A 21,150-nucleotide genomic window follows, 5' to 3' on the forward strand; every position below is an offset into this window, starting at 1 on the left:
AACATAGAGGTCGACCTACGGGTAGAGATGAGCAAAGTGGACGCCGCATATCTTCTTTCGGAGAAGCATCCACTTCAGGATCTAGGGTTTCTCAACCGATTGCAACATCTCAAGGGAGAGGAAGACGTGGAAGAGGGTCAAAGGTTCTCAATACTCAAACGACCCATGATCACTCTCCAGTTCCACCCATCCGTGATACTTATATCGAGAAATTACCGTGCCTCTCAGCGTTATATTTCTCACACTGCTGATGTTCAACCCGATGGTCATTGTGGATTCAGAGCAATAGCTGTATGGTGAAGAAGGTTGGGTTCAAGCACGATTTGAGCATATAAGAGATTCAACAAAATAAGGATCTATACGATCAACTTTATCCGATCCAAATTTGGTAACCAATCTATTATTCTCATTGAATTATTTCGAGCAGTGGACCAGAAATATATTGGATGGACGCTATGCCTTTGGGAATTGTCATCGCATCAAGGTACAATCTGTACTTCATACATTCGTGAGAATATCGAAGTTGTTTTACTCACTGCCATTAAGAACTCCTCCGGCCCAAACCAAGAGCGAGAAATAGCTATTGCTCATATTGGCAATCACTTCGTACAAGTTTTCTTATATCCTCATTATCCTGTACCACCCATTCCAACTTGGTGGTGGCAACATTCATCGTATGAAGCTAAAGGATGGGTCACTCGTTACAGGACACGCGCTCATTTGTGGTACGAAATAATAGGTGCACCACCACCAAATGCATCGGGAGCAGAATTTGAAGGCAATATTGATTAAGATTTCTATTTTTATATGTTTTTATGTTTTTTTTTGTATTATTACATGTACTCTTCATTTGGAAAAAATATATTTGTTCCTAAGTTATTAATGTATTCATTATTAATTGGTAGTATTTTTTTTAGTTTTAAATATAAACTAAAAATAAATAAAAGATTATAAACATATAAAAAAATTATTGAAAAAAATAAAACTGAAAAAAATTTGATAAAGAAATTGATTAAAAAAATTAATAAAAAATTAAAATTTAAAAAAATCAATTGAAAAATATAAGTATTATGAAAAAAATAATAAATTAAATTATTTAAAAAATAAAAATAAATAAAATTTATATAAAATTGAAAAATAAAGTATTGATAAAAAATAATAAATTAAATTAATTAAAAAAATAAAAACTAAATAAAATTTATATAAAATTAAAAAATAAAGTATTGATAAAAAATAATAAATTAAATTAATTAAAAAAGTAAAATTAAATAAAATTAAAAATATAATTGTATGAAAGTTATTTTTAAATAAAATTAATTAAAAAATTAAAATAAAATCAGAATTAAATGAAATTAAAAAAAAATAAAAAAATAAAAAGGGAGGTGGAAGGGGTACATGCGACTTTTGGCTGGGAGAGAGAGGGGAGGTGGGTTGACCGGGGGTACATTTGCAGATACTGATCGTGATAGGTCATGCATCAAATCATGCATCGTGCAGTGTGTTACATGAGGATCATCTTCAAAAGGGCCAAGAGAAAGAATGATCTCAGCACAAGATTATCAAAGATGCGGTTGCCCACTGTTTCAGCATCAAAATTTCTTTCTGAATGTACAAAACCATTTGAAATCCACAGCTTTATCAATTCATCCTTTTGCATCGTATAGTCTTTTGGGAATAAGGAGCCAAATGCAAAACACTTCTTTGACTGTAGAGGGAGAGTGTCATAGCTCCACTTTAGTACAGCTAACACTTTCTGTTCATCTCGAAGCTGCCATATTTCACTCTTTAATACCGACGACCAATAAGTCTTATCTCGAGTGCCACGGAGCATGCTACCAAGAGATATGGCAGCCAAGGGCACACCGCCACATTTCTCAACAATCTGTTTACTAATTTCCATCAACTTTTGATCCACTGCTTGATCTCCAAATGCAAATTGTTGAAATAAGGACAAACAATCATCTTGGGACAACTGTTGTAATTGGTGGGTGGTATTGGATGAGCCCATAATTTTAGAGACCTGTTGGCTACGGGTTGTCACCAAAATTTTACTTCCTCTTGCCCCACATGTTAAAGCTGCTTTCAGTTTACCCCACTCAAATGGATCTTCATTCCATACATCATCCAGCACGAGCAGAAATCTCTTCCCAGATAATGCTGTTTCTAGGTCCTGCATCACTAAATCTATTTCTGAGATCTCAACTGATTTATGAGCAGTCAGTTGTAAAACAGACTTCATTATCTTCGCAGGATCAAATTCAGCTCCGACAACTTTCCACATTCTCAAACTGGCAAAATGGTCTTGCACCCTCGCATCATTGTAAACAATCTGAGCAAGTGTAGTCTTCCCTAGGCCACCCATCCCAACAATGGCAATGACCTTCACTGTGCCATGGTTGCTTTCATCATCATCATCATCCTTTGTTAACATGTTGACAATCATATTCTTCTCTGGTTCTCTCCCTATAACAACAAAGCTATTGCGGGAGTGGGTCTCTCTTTGTTCCGACATACGGATACTGCTTTGTGATAAATTTTGAAGAATGGACTTTTGCAGCAAAATAGAATCCAGACTTTCTGTTATAGCTTTTATCATGCCACCTACCCTGCTCTTAAACACAACTTGATTATCAGAAGAGAAGAAATCACTCACCGGCCTTAAAAAAGTTTTTGATCTCTGCTTTTGGAAGACTTTTATATCATAGTAATCCACGACATCCTCGAGATCGTAGGCCAAGTATTTGAGCTTCTCCAACAAGTCCTTCACAGCATCATCGATAGAAGGGCGGGAGTCGATGTCTTGGATCACCTTGTCAATGATCGTGGACAACTCCTTGAGCTTCTCCATCTTCCTTTTGATACCAGTCATTGCCTTGAGTTTCTGGTCGAGTTGGAGGAGATCTGCCACCTTCTGGACCATGAAGCGAGATGCAGCAGCTGCCAAAGCTCCTTCCATAGCTCTGGATGAATTAAGGATGCAGAAGTTGTTTGGTGTGGATCTGGCTAACAATAGCTTGGAGGAGAAAAGAGAGACCAATAATTTGCAGGGCGACGACTTTTTCAAGTCCTTTATTTATTTATTTATTTATTTATTTATGAATTATTAAAAAGGGTTAGCTCTCCAATAAAATTTCTTTAAATCCACGTCGCAGGCCACAAACTTCCAATTACGTTGCTTAAAATATCTGCAATTAATGTATTGTTTTATTTTTTTAAAAAAAAACATCATGTAATTATTTTAGGTACCATTAGATTTATAAGAGATCTATTTAAAAAATTATATTTGAGTTTAAAAGGATTAAATAATAGGATCATTATTAGATGTGTAAATAGGGTAGCTTATGACATGACCTAACTTAGTCTTCGTCCGGAGTACAATTCCTAGATTAAGAACAACGGCAATTTACCAAAAAGCGTACTACAATTAATGTATTTACCAAAAAATGCATCACAATTTTGTATTTACCAAAAGGCGTAGGTAAGTGATGTATATTACCGAATATAACCCTACCGCCAACCAACACCTCTGATCAGTCATCAATTCCCAGGCATCCGAACCACATTTTTAAAAAACTTAGATATTAAAAAAAAACGATCATTAGGGTACCTCCCTCCTTCGTGACATGCGAGTGGAGCTCGGTCTTGTGAAACCTTAGTTTAGTGTTCTTGAGCCATCAGTTCGAGTTTTTCTCAAGCGTCATCTAGCTAGCATTTCAGTTTAATTAAAAACCAAGAGTGTTCGTGAGCCATCAGTTAAGGATTCTAGGGTTTACATTGTTGGTGCGGGTAGCACTAACGGTCTAACCCAGGTTTTGATGAATGACAAATAGGTTAAGTTAGTTGTGTTGTTATCTGACACTTTGATCAAGTGTGCAGGAAAAGTCCAGCTAGGTCGACGGACCGATCGGATAGTTAGTACGAAGTCCAGCTGGGTCGACGGGCTGCACGGATAACTGGTATGAAGTCCAGCTAGATCGACGGGCCGATCGGATGACTGGTACGAAATCTAGCTAGGTCGACGGGTCGACTGGATAGCTGGCATGAAGACCAGCTAGGTCGACGAGCCGACCGAATAGCTGGCAGAAAAGTCCAGACAGGTCGGCGGGCTGACCGGATGTCTGGCAAAACTGGTAAGTTAAGGTAAGTTACTGGAGGAGAGTGACCAAGTGAGGACGCATCCCGATTGGAGGGACAGTAGACATCGGTCTAGTTTAGGTCCATTTGGGATCCCTAAGCTGAGACCTTGACTAGTTCTTAATCCTGAAAGGACAGGAACTAATTCCTACTCTATGTTAATATTAAATTATCCTAATACTTGTTTTGCAAGGTGGTTGGGAGTGTTACGTCACATTCCGTGCGCCCGGAAGGGATCCAGCGCCCGGAGCAGCATATAAAAGAAGCCCCAGGCAGGAGCTTCAAGATATCTATTTTCTGAGAACTCTGAGTTCAATCACTCTGCTACTCTGCGCTCCAACGACGTTCACAAAGCTCCGACGACTCACTCCGGTTTTCTGTTAATTCATTATTTGTCGGTATAGCTTTGTTTTTCTTTCATTAGCAATATTTGTACGTAAATTGTAATTATCCGAATTGCTAGTGAATTGCCCAACGAAAGTACTCAAGGAGTACGAGCCTTCGAGTAGGAGTCGTCACAGGCTCCGAACGAAGTAAAAATCAACCGTGTTCATCTCTTTACTTCCTTACTTTTCCCCTGCGTTTTAACTCGAGATTTTCGAATCGATATTCACCCCCCCCTCTATCGAATCTAACGGTCCTACATACATTACATTAATCAGCTAGTATCATAATGGCGCAAAGACGTCGATCGGGCGAATCATCATCCTCGCCACATCAATTAGCTGTAAAGGTTATCATTTTACAAACTCTGTGATATTGAGAAGCTGAACTAGTATGATTTAAATTTTTTTATTTTTATAAAGTATAGGGTTCAGTTGATGTTGGACAGAAACTGCATTGGAACAGTGTCCTCGGTCACTTTAAAAGTTTTTTTCAACCATCCACGAAGAAAGGAACGCATGGAGGCGGTGTTATTTTACATGACCGACACATAATGCTGATCAAACAGTCACCCTTTCGTATTTTTTTGGACATAGAAGATATGCAGCACATCCATGGGATTTTGGTAAATATATTTGAAAATTGGGATTCAAGTAGTCAAACCTTTAGATTCTCAGGTACAATTTATAAATTTGTATTTTAATTACAAAGTAGTTGTATGGTAAAATTTAAGCATTTGCTAAACTTGGGGCTGATACGATGCCGTATCAGGCCCAACGTGGGCCTGATACGGCATCGTATCAGGCCCAACGTAGGCCTGATACGGCATCGTATCAGGCCCAACGTGGGCCTGATACGATGGAGTATCAGTTCTTGATATGACATTGTATCATGTCCACGGTGTTCCTAATACTTTTGTATGTGTTGGTAGAATTCTAATAATAATTTAACTTGGTCAGGTGTTCCGGTTTGCTTCACAAGAGGAGACGTTTCATTGCTGCTCGGTATTGCAGACCGAGGAGCTTCAATTCCGATTGATTCAGCTAAAGCATCCAGTGACCTTTTTCTAACTTACTTCTCAAACAAAAAAGAAGCTACTAGATCAAGAATTGAGGATTTGCTTAAATTTTATGGCAATCGCGTTGAAGTCGAAGATGATGTTTTATTATTTTGCAAATTCTATATTTTGTATATATTTGTTTGTGTCTTATTTTCTTCTAGTACATATAAGGTCCCGTTAAGTCTTATAGATATAGTAGATGATTTTGAGAATCTTGATAGATTCAACTGGGTTGAATCAATCCATGAATTTATGGCTCCACAATTACCTAAGATTGGGGACATATTTTCATCAACTGAGACAAAACATGCTAACACCAACCTCCCTTACCTAAAGGGATTTGCTGGTCTTTTGGCAGTAAGTGTTTAATTTGTGTGGAAATTTTTAATATTTTGCGAACAATTATAAAATAGTTAACCCTTGTCATGGTGAATCAGGCATGGTTTTTGGAGCATGTTCCAATCCAAAAACCATACAAAATAAAAGGAGCCAGAATAAATAAGTGGAGGAATATTCCTTCACATATTAGTAAGGTGAGAGAAATGATAAACCAAGTTTCATCTGAAGAGGTAAATTTAGAATACTTTGACTATAGTTTGGTAAAAAAGTATGGTTTAAACATGTGGTTTAATATTCTTACAGGTTGTGATTAACCTAATCCCTAACCAAGATAAAAGATCATTGGTTGAGAACCTTGCTGGCGTTGAGGACAGTCCACATGCAATGGAGGCATCACAAATTGAAGTGAGTGTAGGAGGAAGGCAGATTAATAAGGATTGTTGTAATTGCATTATGCAAGCAAACATAAGTAAAGAGCTAACAATGGAGAACATGCAATTGAAGGAGAGGGTGAAAGAGTTACTTAAAATAGTTGAAAAAAAAGGCATGGAATCTCAATATAGCGAGCCTATAGACGATCCTCAAATTGAACCTGTAGGTGTTACAACAAGAAGTAGGAGAGGGCGTGACAGAAGTCGCTATGATTACAGGGATACTCCAATTGATAGTCCATTGTGGCTCAAAACTTTACCTAAGAGGCAGCGTAGAAATATACATATAAGTGAGCCTGCGGAAAAAGTTACAAGTATAGGAGAAGGAAAAAAATTTGTCAAAGAATATGTTGTTGTGGGCAAGGGGAAAGGAAAAATAGGTTTGGATGAAATGGAAGAAGAAATTAATATTGTACAAATGATGGAAGATAAATCTGATGAAGAGGCAGACAAGGATGTAGAAATGTTTGCCAAATATGACAAAATGAGGAAACAAGCAATTGCTGTAAGACGATATATGCAAATTTCTTTGCAATTTGTTAGATATAATGGATTATCTGATTGCCTTTTTTGTTTGTATGCATAGTATGTCAAGAAGCAATTTAAGTCTTCCAAGAAAAAAAAACAAGACGAAGAGGTGGCGTACTTGTTAAAAGCCTTGGAGGAAATGAAGTACGTAAATGAAATAGTTGAATAGTAAAGTATAATATATGCATATCTGATTACATATTTGGGCTAAGGTTATCAAAAAGGAATTTGTAAAAATAATCTGTGATTTGTTTACTTTGTAGGTTTACAAATGATATAGTTTGGGAGGAACCACCCTTTTGTTTAAATTTGTATTCCCTTTTATCTGGTGTGAATGGAGAAATGTTGAGAAGAGGGGATGTAATCGACACGTATTGTAAAATTTTATTTAGGGGGGCATTCCCGTCTGGAAGCACATACAACAAGTCAATATATTGTTCAACATTCTTCACAGTAAGGAATTGATTTGATTATAGTTAAAAATAAAATTCTTTTTATTAGTTGGTTATGTATGTATGACTTTGCATATTTGTAGTCATTAATGAAATCGTCAAGTAAGTTTGCCTTCGAACACATGATAAAGACGGATAGACGAGATGAAGAGGTAAGGTATATATTTATACCTTTGTGCAGTGATAATGCACACTGCCACTTGCTGGTGGTCGACACCAAATCAATGACGTTCAATCAGTACAATTCTCTTGCAAGTGGAAGTAAATACAAATATGAATTTGAAGCAGCGGTGAGCATCTAATAATAATGATATTGTTTGTATTTTAATATAAATGCTAGTTGATGGAAAATGAAAATTTCCTCTTCAATGTTCAGGTATCAGATTTTAAATTATATAGTCGTGAGCACGTTGCTGCTATTCATCCAAACTTGGAAAGACATTATCCGTTTGATAGATGGGTCTCTCGCACAATTGAATGTCCACAACAACAAGCAAGGTAAATCGAGCACAAGGTGTGAATATAAATAATTGATAAAAAATTATTGACAATTAAAATGTTGTTGTTCTTTACAGCGTTGACTGTGGCTTCTTTGTGATGCAATACATTCGATGTCTCCTATATGATATGAAGATGGACTTCAAACAAGGAGACATGAAAAAGATTAGAATTGATGTAATGGTAGCAATTTTGAGGGATAAATATTTTCAAACATTGGATTAAATATCCAGTCTTGTAAGGCAAAAATTTGTATAGATTGTAAATGCAATTATTACGTAGTGTAGGACTTTTAATATCTTTGTATGTAGTCTTTGTTGTATAATACGGTGGTATGTAGTGCATGAGAAGATTAGAAACTGTCACTGGAATATTAATAATATTCAATAGTGATTAGTCAGAAATATAAATCACAAAATACAAAATGCAATGTTGGTGCTTATCAGTGGAAAGAGACAATGTATATAAGTTGTAATGCGCACCATTTCTATCTTCTCAAAACTGAAATCATGGTAACGGTTGGGATTGTTTAAAAAATCAAATAGGCTCGGACCAACGGAGGTTTCCAGAGCACGTCACTAGGTTCCGTGCCAACTGCCACGGAGCAATACCTTATTAGAAATGGGGTATAAATACGTTGTGACACCAAATATACCATCTTCCCAGTTAGAACTTCACAGGGAACATGATTTCAGGTAGAACCAAGTAGGGGAGGGCCATCAGTGGGTTTTGGTGAAAACCCACTGATGGACCTAGACACATCGGATTGGACCCATTTCAACTCTAGTGGTATTCTGGAGTTGCAATGACTCAGAATCTGGTGGCAAATAATAATTTAAATATTTATAGGTGCTGGGAAAAATTTAAAATGCAATCAGCCTCCGTTGGGCCTGATATGCTTGGATATCAGGCCCAACGTGGGCCTGATATGCTTGGATATCAGGCCCACCGTGGGCCTGATATGGTTGGATATCAGGCCCAACGTGGGCCTGATATCCAAGCATATCAGGCCCAAAGTCGCCTTGACACTTATAAATGGCAACTGGCACGGAGCCATACTTCGTAATACATGGTGTATAAATTATGTTTGACAGCATAAATACCATCTCCCCACCATGACCTTCACAGGGACTTGATTTCATGAAAATCCAAGTAGGGGAGGGCCATCAGTGGGTTTTGCTCAAAACCCACTGATGGACCTAGACACATCGGATTGGATCCATTTCAGCCCTAGTGGTATTCTGGAGTTGCAAGGACTCAGAATCTGGTGGCAAATAAATGTTTAAATATTTATAGGTGCTGGGAAAAATTTAAAATACAATCAGCCTCCATTGGGCCTGATATGCTTGGATATCAGGCCCAACGTGGGCCTGATACGCTTGGATATCAGGCCCAACGTGGGCCTGATATCCAAGCATATTAGGCCCAAAGTCGCCTTGGCACTTATAAATGGCAACTGGCATGGAGCCATACTTCGTAATCCATGGTTTATAAATTATGTTTGACACCATAAATACCATCTCCCCACCAAGACCTTCACATGGGACTTGATTTCATGAAAATCCAAGTATGGGAGGGCCATCAGTGGGTTTTGCTCAAAACCCACTGATGGACCTAGACACATCGGAATGGACCCATTTCAGATCTAGTGGTATTCTGGAGTTGCAAGGACTCAAAATATGGTGGCAAATAAATGTTTAAATATTTATAGGTGCTGGGAAAAATTTAAAATACAATCAGCCTCCGTTGGGCCTGATATGCTTGGATATCAGGCCCAACGTGGGCCTGATACGCTTGGATATCAGGCCCAACGTGGGCCTGATATCCAAGCATATCAGGCCCAAAGTCGCCTTGGCACTTATAAATGGCAACTGGCACGGAGCCATACTTCGTAATCCATGGTTTATAAATTATGTTTGACACCATAAATACCATCTCCCCACCAAGACCTTCACATGAGACTTGATTTCATGAAAATCCAAGTAGGGGAGGGCCATCAGTGGGTTTTGATCAAAACCCACTGATGGACCTAGACACATCGGATTGGACCCATTTCAGCGCTAGTGGTATTCTGGAGTTGCAAGGACTCAGAATCTGGTGGCATATAATAATTTAAATATTTATAGGTGCTGGGAAAAATTTAAAATACAATCAGCCTCCGTTGGGCCTGATATACTTGGATATCAGGCCCAACGTGGGCCTGATACGCTTGGATATCAGGCCCAACGTGGGCCTGATATCCAAGCATATCAGGCCCAAAGTCGCCTTGGCACTTATAAATGGCAACTGGCACGGAGCCATACTTCGTAATCCATGGTTTATAAATTATGTTTGACACCATAAATACCATCTCCCCACCAAGACCTTCACATGAGACTTGATTTCATGAAAATCCAAGTAGGGGAGGGCCATCAGTGGGTTTTGGTCAAAACCCACTGATGGACCTAGACACATCGGATTGGACTCATTTCAGCGCTAGTGGTATTCTGGAGTTGCAAGGACTCAAAATCTAGTGGCATATAATAATTTAAATATTTATAGGTGCTGGGAAAAATTTAAAATACAATCAGCCTCCGTTGGGCCTGATATGAATATCATTTAATAAAGCAGTATTCTATCTCCCCCTAATATAAACTCCAAGCATTCTTACAGGGGTCTGATCAAAATAATAAAATAACATCAATTTTAATAGTCACCTTCTATAGGGTAGAAAAGAAAAGGTGTGCACTGTTCCGTGCCAACTGGCATGGAGCCATACTTCGTAATCCATGGTGTATAAATAATGTTTGACAGCATAAATACCATCTCCCCACCATGACCTTCACAGGGGACTTGATTTCATGAAAATCCAAGTAGGGGAGGGCCATCAGTGGGTTTTGCTCAAAACCCACTAATGGACCTAGACACATCGGATTGGACCCATTTCAGCGCTAGTGGTATTCTGGAGTTGCAAGGACTCAGAATCTGGTGGCATATAATAATTTAAATATTTATAGGTGCTGGGAAAAATTTAAAATGCAATCAGTTGGGCTGATATGCTTGGATATCGGCCCGTGGGCCGATATGGTTGGATATCGTTTGGGCCTGATATCCAGCATATCGCCCAAAGTCGCACTTATAAATGGCAACGGCACGCCATACTGTAATCCATGGTTTATAAATTATGTTTGACACCATAAATACCATCTCCCCACCAAGACCTTCACATGGGACTTGATTTCATGAAAATCCAACTAGGGGAGGGCCATCAGTGGGTTTTGGTCAAAACCCACTGATGGACCTAGACACATCGGAATGGACCCATTTCAGATCTAGTGGTATTCTGGAGTTGCAAGGACTCAGAATATGGTGGCAAATAAATGTTTAAATATTTATAGGTGCTGGAAAAAATTTAAAATACAATCAGCCTCCGTTGGGCCTGATATGCTTGGATATCAGGCCCAACGTGGGCCTGATACGCTTGGATATCAGGCCCAACGTGGGGTTGATAATATAAAAAGTAATATTTCAAATTAATAATAAATAATCTTACACATAAATCTAGGCGATTAGATAAAATAAATTAATGAGATATCGGACCCAAGTTTCAATCTGCAAAAGTGCACACTCTCCTGCTTCGTTCTTCATCTTCTTCTCGAAGCCATTCAACGCAGCTCCGGGCCAAAACCCACACTTCCTTCACCGGCGTTCAAGAATCATTTCCGTACGGAGGTCGGTTGCTCATTTAGTTAAGCTTTCTATAACCGGTTAACCTAGGGTTTGTGTGGGTGTGTTAGAATAAGAGCGTGGAGTTTTTCTGTGTTTGGTTATACAGTACGTAGGTTCGCAATGGCAACAAAAGAAGTCTCCACAAGTCTGTGTGTTGATCGACCAACTTATCAAAGTTACGTCAACAGAGGAAGAACTAAAAGAATGAACTGGAAAAGTACCATTTGCCACTTCAGAAAGTTTATCTCTTCTGTTAACCCGACTTCAGAACAAGAACAGATGATTCGAGGCACACCTTTTTCCTGGATCCTCGACCTCCCTGATAGTTCTTTTGTAAGAGCTCAGGTACAAAATATGTTTGATAACTGGGATCATGAGGAAAAAAACTTTATCTTCCATGGGAAGAAGCTCAATTTTACCAAGGTAGATGTGGGACTGATTCTTGGCCTACCCGACAATGGAGATATAGTTCGTCTCGATTTAAATGAGGCTTCAAGCGCACTGTACATGGAGTTTTTCCGAGAATCGGATTGTTCTGCCAAACATTTAGAGAAACTGATTAGGAAGTATAGATCAAACGACAAGCTGTACTGTCAGCTTTTTATCCTGTATTTTTTTACAACAGTTCTGTTTTGTGGGAGTAGCAGTGTTCTCAGAATACCTGTGCTCTCCCTAATTGACTGTGTAGATGATTTTGACAACTTAGCTAGGTTTAACTGGTGCAATGCAGTATACAGTTTCATGGCTCAACAATTAGACTCCATTGGATTGGAGCTTACATTAAGACCAAAACCACAGGTTGCTGATGCAACGCCCAAGGCCCCCTTGCTAAAGGGATTTCCAAATATTTTAGCTGTAAGTCCGATTACATATATAGCAAGATATGTGTAAAGATTATGAATTACTTTTATAATCATATTGTAGGTATGGGTGTGTGAGCACATCAGCATTATTGATCCAGACCATCCAGAAAAATTGCCAAGAATACTACGATGGAGGTGGCCTAACTATCATGTTGACACAGTAAAAAAAATGATAGACCGTGTAACTGCAGATAAAATTTTAGTAGATTTAATTCCGACAGAATCAGAGTTTAATTTACTACCAAACCGGCCTCAGCCATCTGAGTATCTTGAGTTGGTTGGCCAAGGATCTTTACATCAAGCCGAAGAAGGGCAACTCCAGTGTGACGATACCGTAGATTGTAGTTTGTGCAAGGAAAAGGATAACAAAATTGAGAGTTTAAAGCAAGAATTATATAAAGTTTCTCAAAGTTTGGAGGAAGCTAATAAAAACCTGGCAACGATGATAGAAGAAAAGGATAGTATAGTAGCAGCAAAGGATATTGTGATTGCTGATATGGAAGCTATGCTTAAAGAAAAGGATCAACAAATAAGTGAACTGCGTAAAGAACGGGATACGAGTGGCAACAAGGCTGACACTATAAATTCTGACGTGGATAACAGAATTTTAACTGTAAAAGACAAAATCATAGCCGATGCCGAAAATAAGATTAAAGAGCTCCAACAAGTCATACAGAGCATATCAGGGGAGCCAAGAGCATCAGAAGGCATAGACCCTAATCTGCTTATAATTCCAACTAATTTTCGGGTAGGCCCCAAAAGAAAGAGAACCCAGAGAAGGTTGATATCCCAATGCACCAAAAAAAAGGCAAACAGGTTGTTCTTAGTGTCGAACCAGATGCTCCTGCACCATCAAAGACAGAAAATACAAGTTCATCACAGATAGAAACACAATGTCATGAAATTAACAAGGTCAAAACCAAAATATTGAAGGTACGGTCGAGAGTAGGTAAGTTGTTATTTTAGAATCCTTAATGACATAGTATTATTTTAATTATCTCAGCAAGCAAAAACATTTTTTAAAAAGAGCAAAGATGATGTGATAGCCGATGCATTGTTGAAGCTCAGTCAGTTAAGGTAACGTAGTTGCCAACCTAAATTCTTAACCCACATGTCAACAAAGGATTATTATTGGAGGTTAATGATAATTTTTTATTTTCAATTTATTAAATACCATTGACTGTATACTTGTGTGTAGGGTGACGGTGCAACCAATATGGGCAAATGATAATTTCACCTTAGATATGCAATCTTTTATGACAATATTTGATTGGACACAATATACCAATGGGGATTGCATAAATGTTTATTGGAATATTCTTGCTAATGAAGCCAAACACTCTAACTCACCATACCACCCATCCATATTTTGTGGGGTTGGATTCCCAGTATGTCCCTTATCTCATTGTAAATTGTTTAAATTATATATTGGATGCAGTCACCATAATAGCTCTATTATTTGTATAGGACTTGTTCGGAATGATGCACGTGGATGCATTGAAACAAACTGCAAAAATAGATGACGACAAGGACATTAGATATATTTTTTGTCCTCTACATAACCAAGATGATCATTGACGTCTAATGGTCATGGACCTGGAGGAACGACAAATAATTCATTATAACTCTCTTGGCACCACAGAACTTTACACTTCTGTTTTTAATCAAATTGTAAGTAACAAATTTCTTATATCCAATAATCATTGTTTATGTATTAATTACTATGGTTTGATATTTGTAGGTGTTGTTTTTTAAGGAGCTGAACTGGTCATACTATCACATATGGCATAAATGTTTAGAACCATTCTCCGGGAGAGAGTATAAAACGATGCAAGTTATTGGTCCCACACAAAGCAAATCGTAAGTATTGGTGTATGTTCCATAATAATTCAATTTGCCTTTTCTATGATGGATTGTGCATTTGTTTTGTAGGTTGGATTGTGCCTTTTTTATAATGCGCTATGCAGAGAGTTTGATGTTCCGGAGATCTACAGACTTTGTACAATCTGATATGAGAGCTTATAGATTTAGACTTGGACACAAAATCATGTCTGACAAAAATTTTAAACTATAGAAATAGTGAACAATTGTAATAATTTATTGTAGTAATGATTTACTGTTTGTGTAACTAAAATTTATGGTGAATAAAATTATTGTAAATTAAATTTATAAGAAAGGATACCATACCAAGGCCACTTTGGGCCTGATATCCAAGCATATCAGGCCCAACGGAGGCTGATTGCATTTTAAATTTTCCCAACACCTATAAATATTTAAATTATTATTTGCCACCAGATTATGAGTCCTTGCAACTCCAGAATACCACTAGCGCTGAAATGGGTCCAATCCGATGTGTCTAGGTCCATCAGTGGGTTTTGACCAAAACCCACTGATGACCCTCCCCTACTTGGATTTTCATGAAATCAAGTCCCCTGTGAAGGTCATGGTGGGGAGTTGGTATTTATGCTGTCAAACATAATTTATACACCATGGATTACGAAGTATGGCTCCGTGCCAGTTGGCACGGAACAGTGCACACCTTTTCTTTTCTACCCTATGGAAGGTGACTATTAAAATTGATGTTATTTTATTATTTTGATCAGGCCCCTGTAAGAATGCTTGGAGTTTATATTAGGGGGAGATAGAATACTGCTTTATTAAATGATATTCATATCAGGCCCAACAGAGGCTGATTGCATTTTAAATTTTTCCCAGCACCTATAAATATTTAAATTATTATATGCCACCAGATTCTGAGTCCTTGCAACTCCAGAATACCACTAGCGCTGAAATGGGTCCAATCCGATGTGTCTAGGTCCATCAGTGGGTTTTGAGCAAAACCCACTTATGGCCCTCCCCTACTTGGATTTTCATGAAATCAAGTCCCCTGTGAAGGTCATGGTGGGGAGATGGTATTTATGCTGTCAAACATTATTTATACACCATGGATTACGAAGTATGGCTCCGTGCCAGTTGGCACGGAACAGTGCACACCTTTTCTTTTCTACCCTATGGAAGGTGACTATTAAAATTGATGTTATTTTATTATTTTGATCAGGCCCCTGTAAGAATGCTTGGAGTTTATATTAGGGGGAGATAGAATACTGCTTTATTAAATGATATTCATATCAGGCCCAACGGAGGCTGATTGTATTTTAAATTTTTCCCAGCACCTATAAATATTTAAATTATTATATGCCACCAGATTCTGAGTCCTTGCAACTCCAGAATACCACTAGCGCTGAAATGGGTCCAATCCGATGTGTCTAGGTCCATCAGTGGATTTTGACCAAAACCCACTGATGGCCCTCCCCTACTTGGATTTTCATGAAATCAAGTCTCATGTGAAGGTCTTGGTGGGGAGATGATATTTATGGTGTCAAACATAATTTATAAACCATGGATTACGAAGTATGGCTCCGTGCCAGTTGCCATTTATAAGTGCCAAGGCGACTTTGGGCCTGATATGCTTGGATATCCACGTGGGCCTGATATCCAAGCATATCAGGCCCAACGGAGGCTGATTGTATTTTAAATTTTTCCCAGCACCTATAAATATTTAAACATTTATTTGCCACCATATTCTGAGTCCTTGCAACTCCAGAATACCACTAGATCTGAAATGGGTCCATTCCGATATGTCTAGGTCCATAAGTGGGTTTTGACCAAAACCCACTGATGGCCCTCCCCTACTTGGATTTTCATGAAATCAAGTCCCATATGAAGGTCTTGGTGGGGGAGATGGTATTTATGGTGTCAAACATAATTTATAAACCATGGATTACGAAGTATAGCTCCGTGCCAGTTGCCATTTATAAGTGCCAAGGCGACTTTGGGCCTGATATGCTTGGATATCAGGCCCACGTTGGGCCCACGTTGGGCCTGATATCCAAGCATATCAGGCCCAACGGAGGCTGATTGTATTTTAAATTTTTCCCAGCACCTATAAATATTTAAACATTTATTTGCCACCAGATTCTGAGTCCTTACAACTCCAGAATACCACTAGGGCTGAAATGGATCCAATCCGATGTGTCTAGGTCCATCAGTGGGTTTTGAGCAAAACTCACTGATGGCCCTCCCCTACTTGGATTTTCATGAAATCAAGTCCTTGTGAAGGTCATGGTGGGGAGATGGTATTTATGCTGTCAAACATAATTTATACACCATGGATTACGAAGTATGGCTCCGTGCCAGTTGCCATTTATAAGTGTCAAGGCGACTTTGGGCCTGATATGCTCGAATATCAGTCCCACGTTGGGCTTGATATCCAACCATATCAGGCCCACGGTGGGCCTGATATCCAAGCATATCAGGCCCACGTTGGGCCTGATATCCAAGCATATCAGGCCCACGTTGGGCCTGATATCCAAGAATATCAGGCCCAACGGAGGCTGATTGCATTTTAAATTTTTCCCAGCACCTATAAATATTTAAACATTTATTTGCCACCAGATTTTGAGTCCTTGCAACTCCAGAATACCACTAGCGCTGAAATGGGTCTAATCCGATGTGTCTAGGTCCATCAGTGGGTTTTCACCAAAACCCACTGATGGCCCTCCCCTACTTGGATTTTCATGAAATCAAGTCCCCTGTGAAGGTCATGGTGGGGAGATGGTATTTATGCTGTCAAACATAATTTATACTCCATGGATTACGAAGTATGGCTCCGTGCCAGTTGGCACGGAACAGTCCACACCTTTTCTTTTCTACCCTATGGAATCGATTACTACACTCCCTTTGTGCATGTTTTAACACATCTATATTTCACTACATATTAATGTGACTTTGAAATTACGAACCCCCTCCTGTTGAATTAAAATGTATCGCATTTTTATTTGACACAATGGAGATATGGTGTGAAGTATTATTTCTGCCTTGCAGGTGATGGTTTACACTTCTCATACCTACCATAAAACTGTAACACAAACTAAATACTCCATAAACGTATATAACAGAAACATCACTTTTAACAACTGTTTGTCTTACAAACCTATTTATGTACTTCATACAAAACATATGCCTCAACTCCTCGAATTTACAATTCAGTCAAGATCCAGGGGCTGGCGGCATTCTACAGGTCCTCCGATTATGGCTCACCTGCTGCATTTGATTTTTACCTTCCCATTATGTTTTGACTCGATCCTTGCCTTCTTTAGCCTACCAGGCTGCACAAGGCTACGTGGACATAGCACTATAATGTTGTTGACACCCCTAGGCCAAAATTCTTTGCTTCGACAGGGGTAAATACGATCCATGTATGTCGTTTTCCAATTATGTGAATGAAAGTAATGCTCACAATATGGGAGTGTATCCATGTTCCGGTGAATTATGACGGCATTTGTATGTGAGCAAGGCAATCCTGAAATTTGAAACTCCCCACAGTTACAATATTTCCTCTCCAAATCAACAATGTTTGAAGCACCCCATGTCTCTACTTCCATTTCGGATTGAGAGTAGGGGTGGACTTTATATCGTCTAGCTTTCTCTCTCCTTGATTGCATTTCTTTGGTAGCATGAGGTGTCAACGCTACATACCATTTCGACGCTTCCTCCTTACGGTTACAGAACCATTGAGCTACCTTTCTTCTGGTATTATCAATTAACCTGTTTATCGGAAGTTCACGCGTCTCCTTGAACAAAGCATTTAAACTCTCTACACAATTGGTGGTTAGCATTGTGTACCTTCTCCCACTAAAGTGTGCATTAGTCCATCTTTTAGGGTCAATGTTTTGAAGCCACTTATGAGCATCTGGATGTTTTCAAGCATGGACTACATTATGAGATCATATTGTAGTGTTGTGTTTGCTCGAGCAGCTGCCCAAAACAACCCTAAACCTGACCTACTGCCAGTATCTGTTACCATATTGCAAGACATGTGGTGGCAACAAAAAGCATGATGGGCAGTAGGGTATACTTTCCTAACTGCTGCTATAATGCCACGATGTCTATCTGATACTATACTCATTGACTCTGGATCAACATTAAAGAATCTCTTCGTATGATCCAGAAACCACTCCCATGCAGACCCACATTCAACTTCAGCGATTCCAAAGGCTACTGGGAGGACATTGTCATTAGCATCTATTGATGTAGCCATCAACAACACACCCAGATATTTGCCTCTTAGGTGTGTGGCATCAATTCCAATTAATTTACGCAGATAAGACCTAAATACTCTCCTACAAGCTCCAAAACCTCAAAAAAATCGTTGGAACTGATTATCCCCATTCCTGTGTAGTGCAACATAGGTTTCAGGATCCCTTACTCTTAACTCACGCAGATATAGTGGAAGATCTCTATATGCTTGATCATAATCTCCAACAACTTTCTTCATCCCTTTCTCTCGAGCTATGTAAGCTTTTCTGTAGGATATGGTCACTCCGAACCTGGCTTTTATATCTGCTATAATCATACTTGGCTTGTATTGTTCATTAGCAAGAAATTGCTCTTCAACAAAAGAAGCTACAAAGGATGAAGAGCATGCTTGATGATCAGCACTTTCCCTAATGGTGCCACATTGGTGTTCCTTTATATATTTCGTAACAATGAACTCGACATCCCCCCTGGCAACTACTCTCCACTTACACGGTTGATTGAAGCAGACAGCTTTTACTTTATTTTTCCGAGTGTCAACTGGGTTATATCTCATATGTTTAACCATGGCATGCTTCACAAGTTGATTCTTGAACTCTTGTCGAGACTGAAATATCTGTCCTACAAAAAATTCATGTTGATCTGTTGCCTCTTCAATTGGCCTTTGGAGCAATCGAGAATTTAGAATATATGGATCATCAGCTATTGGGAACTCCTCCTCTAAGTCACTGTACTGCTCTTGAGATATTTCATATTGTTCAATCTGCATATCATCAGCAAAGAATTCTTGTACATTTGTATTGCATTGCATTTCCTCTCCATTTCGGTTATAATACCCTTCCTCCTCACTCCAACTAGGCTCATAGTAATCAACAAGTGTTGCACACGGGTTCAGAACCTCATCTTCTTGAATACTAGCTTCTTCATTTAGATCAAATGTGAAATTACTGCTCGTATTTCTATTTGTGTTATGCACACAATTATACTGTGAAGATGATGGAATATTTGTTCTGGATACTTCTCCTACATTATCTGCATGTCCAATGCTAGAAGTTGCATCAAGAGTATTCCATATCTCATATAGAATTTCGTCAGTTATATGATCATCCCTGATAAATAAATTAAAAAACTATTTTAGTAAATTTGCAACTACATAATCATTTTTTGTAGTTAAATTGTAATTTTGCTCAAACTAGGAACGGTCTGATGTAAAAGCAAAGTTTTAACCACATAACACATTATCGATATCAGGCTCTACGTGGGCCTGATATCATAGGTATCAGGCCCACGTTAGGCCTGATATCTATGATATCAGGCCTAACGTGGGCCTGATACCTATGATATCAGGCCCACGTTGGGCATGATCTCATAGATATCAAGCCACTTTTGAAGCAGATACTTCTTGTAAACTAGAACCACCACTGACTAAACCCTAGCCAAACTTAACTATCAACGTCAAAAACTAACATGAATTAAATCGATTAAGTCTTCTATTACATTATAATTCAGGTGTTATTGAATATTATTCCCCACACAACCAAAATTAACCATAATACCACTTTTTGCTGCCACCCTTCACAGACAAATGGTGTACTTTTTATTTACCTTCACTACCCTATTTTACAGTAAAAAAATTCATACATACATGTCTAAATCTTTAAATGTGTGCTTCTACTCATTTCCCTCTTGCAAGAAGTTTGTCCTTCTCGGCTGACCTTCTTAACTTAATTTGTCCTTGGTCTCCTCTAGCAACTCTTACGCAATTATGCCATAAACCTAACTGGTCTATTGCAATCGCCAACCACCACGAGCAGTAATGGCAAGCGCAGGGTTCATATTTTTTTTTCTTTCAAGTTTATAACACCACACAGAGGGACGAAGGGAGAGAGACGGTGAGAAGACGTGTATCCGAACCACAAATTATTTTTCTATTCTACTTTCGGCTTGGATGCTTGGAAAAATGTGTTTGAAAAAGGCGGTTGCCAGGTTAGCCAGAGGGGTAATCTGGGGATTGATTTTGGTAAACTCCGCCTTTTGGTAAATACAAAACTGTGATGCGTTTTTTGGTAAATACATTAACTGTAGTACGCCTTTTGGTAAATTGCCGTAAGAACAATCCTCGTGTTGAAGCCATCTAAATATTTCAAAATATAAAAAATTAAAAACAACACCTAAAAATCTTAATTCATATCTATCGAAATTTATACCTGCTTTGCAAAGTTTAATTTGGATGAGAATTTTTTTTGATATTTTTAAAAATAAAATGTACACTTAATATTTAAAAAAAAAATAAGGAATGCTCTTTTAATTATTACCCTTCAAATTTCCATAAAAAAAAAGAATGTACTCGAGGTCTTTTGGAATAAAAAACCGAGGTTCAATTAGCATAAGTAATAACTCTATTATTATATAGACTATCTAGTACTAGTTCTATTAAATATTTTATTTTGTTAATCACTTTGTCATCACAAAGAATAATTAATATAAAAGCAAGTATGCAATAAGATTAGACTCAAATTCTGCAATATATCTTATTTTTGAAAAAAAAAATCGCAATTATCTTAGATCATCAATATTAAATTCACATAATTAAAATTTACATAAGAACAATGTAATTAAACAAATAGAAAAAAAAAAAAAAACTCATGTCATATACT

At 38.2% G+C, this 21,150-nt stretch overlaps 1 protein-coding gene across 1 annotated transcript; it reads right to left on the reverse strand.

Moving 5' to 3' along the window:
- Window positions 1-1,430: 1,430 nt before the first annotated feature.
- Window positions 1,431-3,026, reverse strand: LOC121998474 (putative disease resistance protein RGA3). The gene has a single exon (XM_042553415.1). It carries the CDS (start codon window positions 2,954-2,956, stop codon window positions 1,502-1,504), a length of 1,455 nt encoding a protein of 484 aa, XP_042409349.1. The 5' UTR covers window positions 2,957-3,026; the 3' UTR covers window positions 1,431-1,501.
- Between the last annotated feature and the right edge of the window lie 18,124 nt (window positions 3,027-21,150).

Source organism: Zingiber officinale, chromosome 6A (assembly GCF_018446385.1).
Source record: "Zingiber officinale cultivar Zhangliang chromosome 6A, Zo_v1.1, whole genome shotgun sequence".
NCBI lineage: Eukaryota > Viridiplantae > Streptophyta > Magnoliopsida > Zingiberales > Zingiberaceae > Zingiber > Zingiber officinale.

Coding starts and splice junctions, on each gene's coding strand:
- LOC121998474 (XM_042553415.1), bottom strand. CDS start 2,956: ATGGAAGGAGCTTTGGCAGCTGCTGCATCTCGCTTCATGGTCCAGAAG.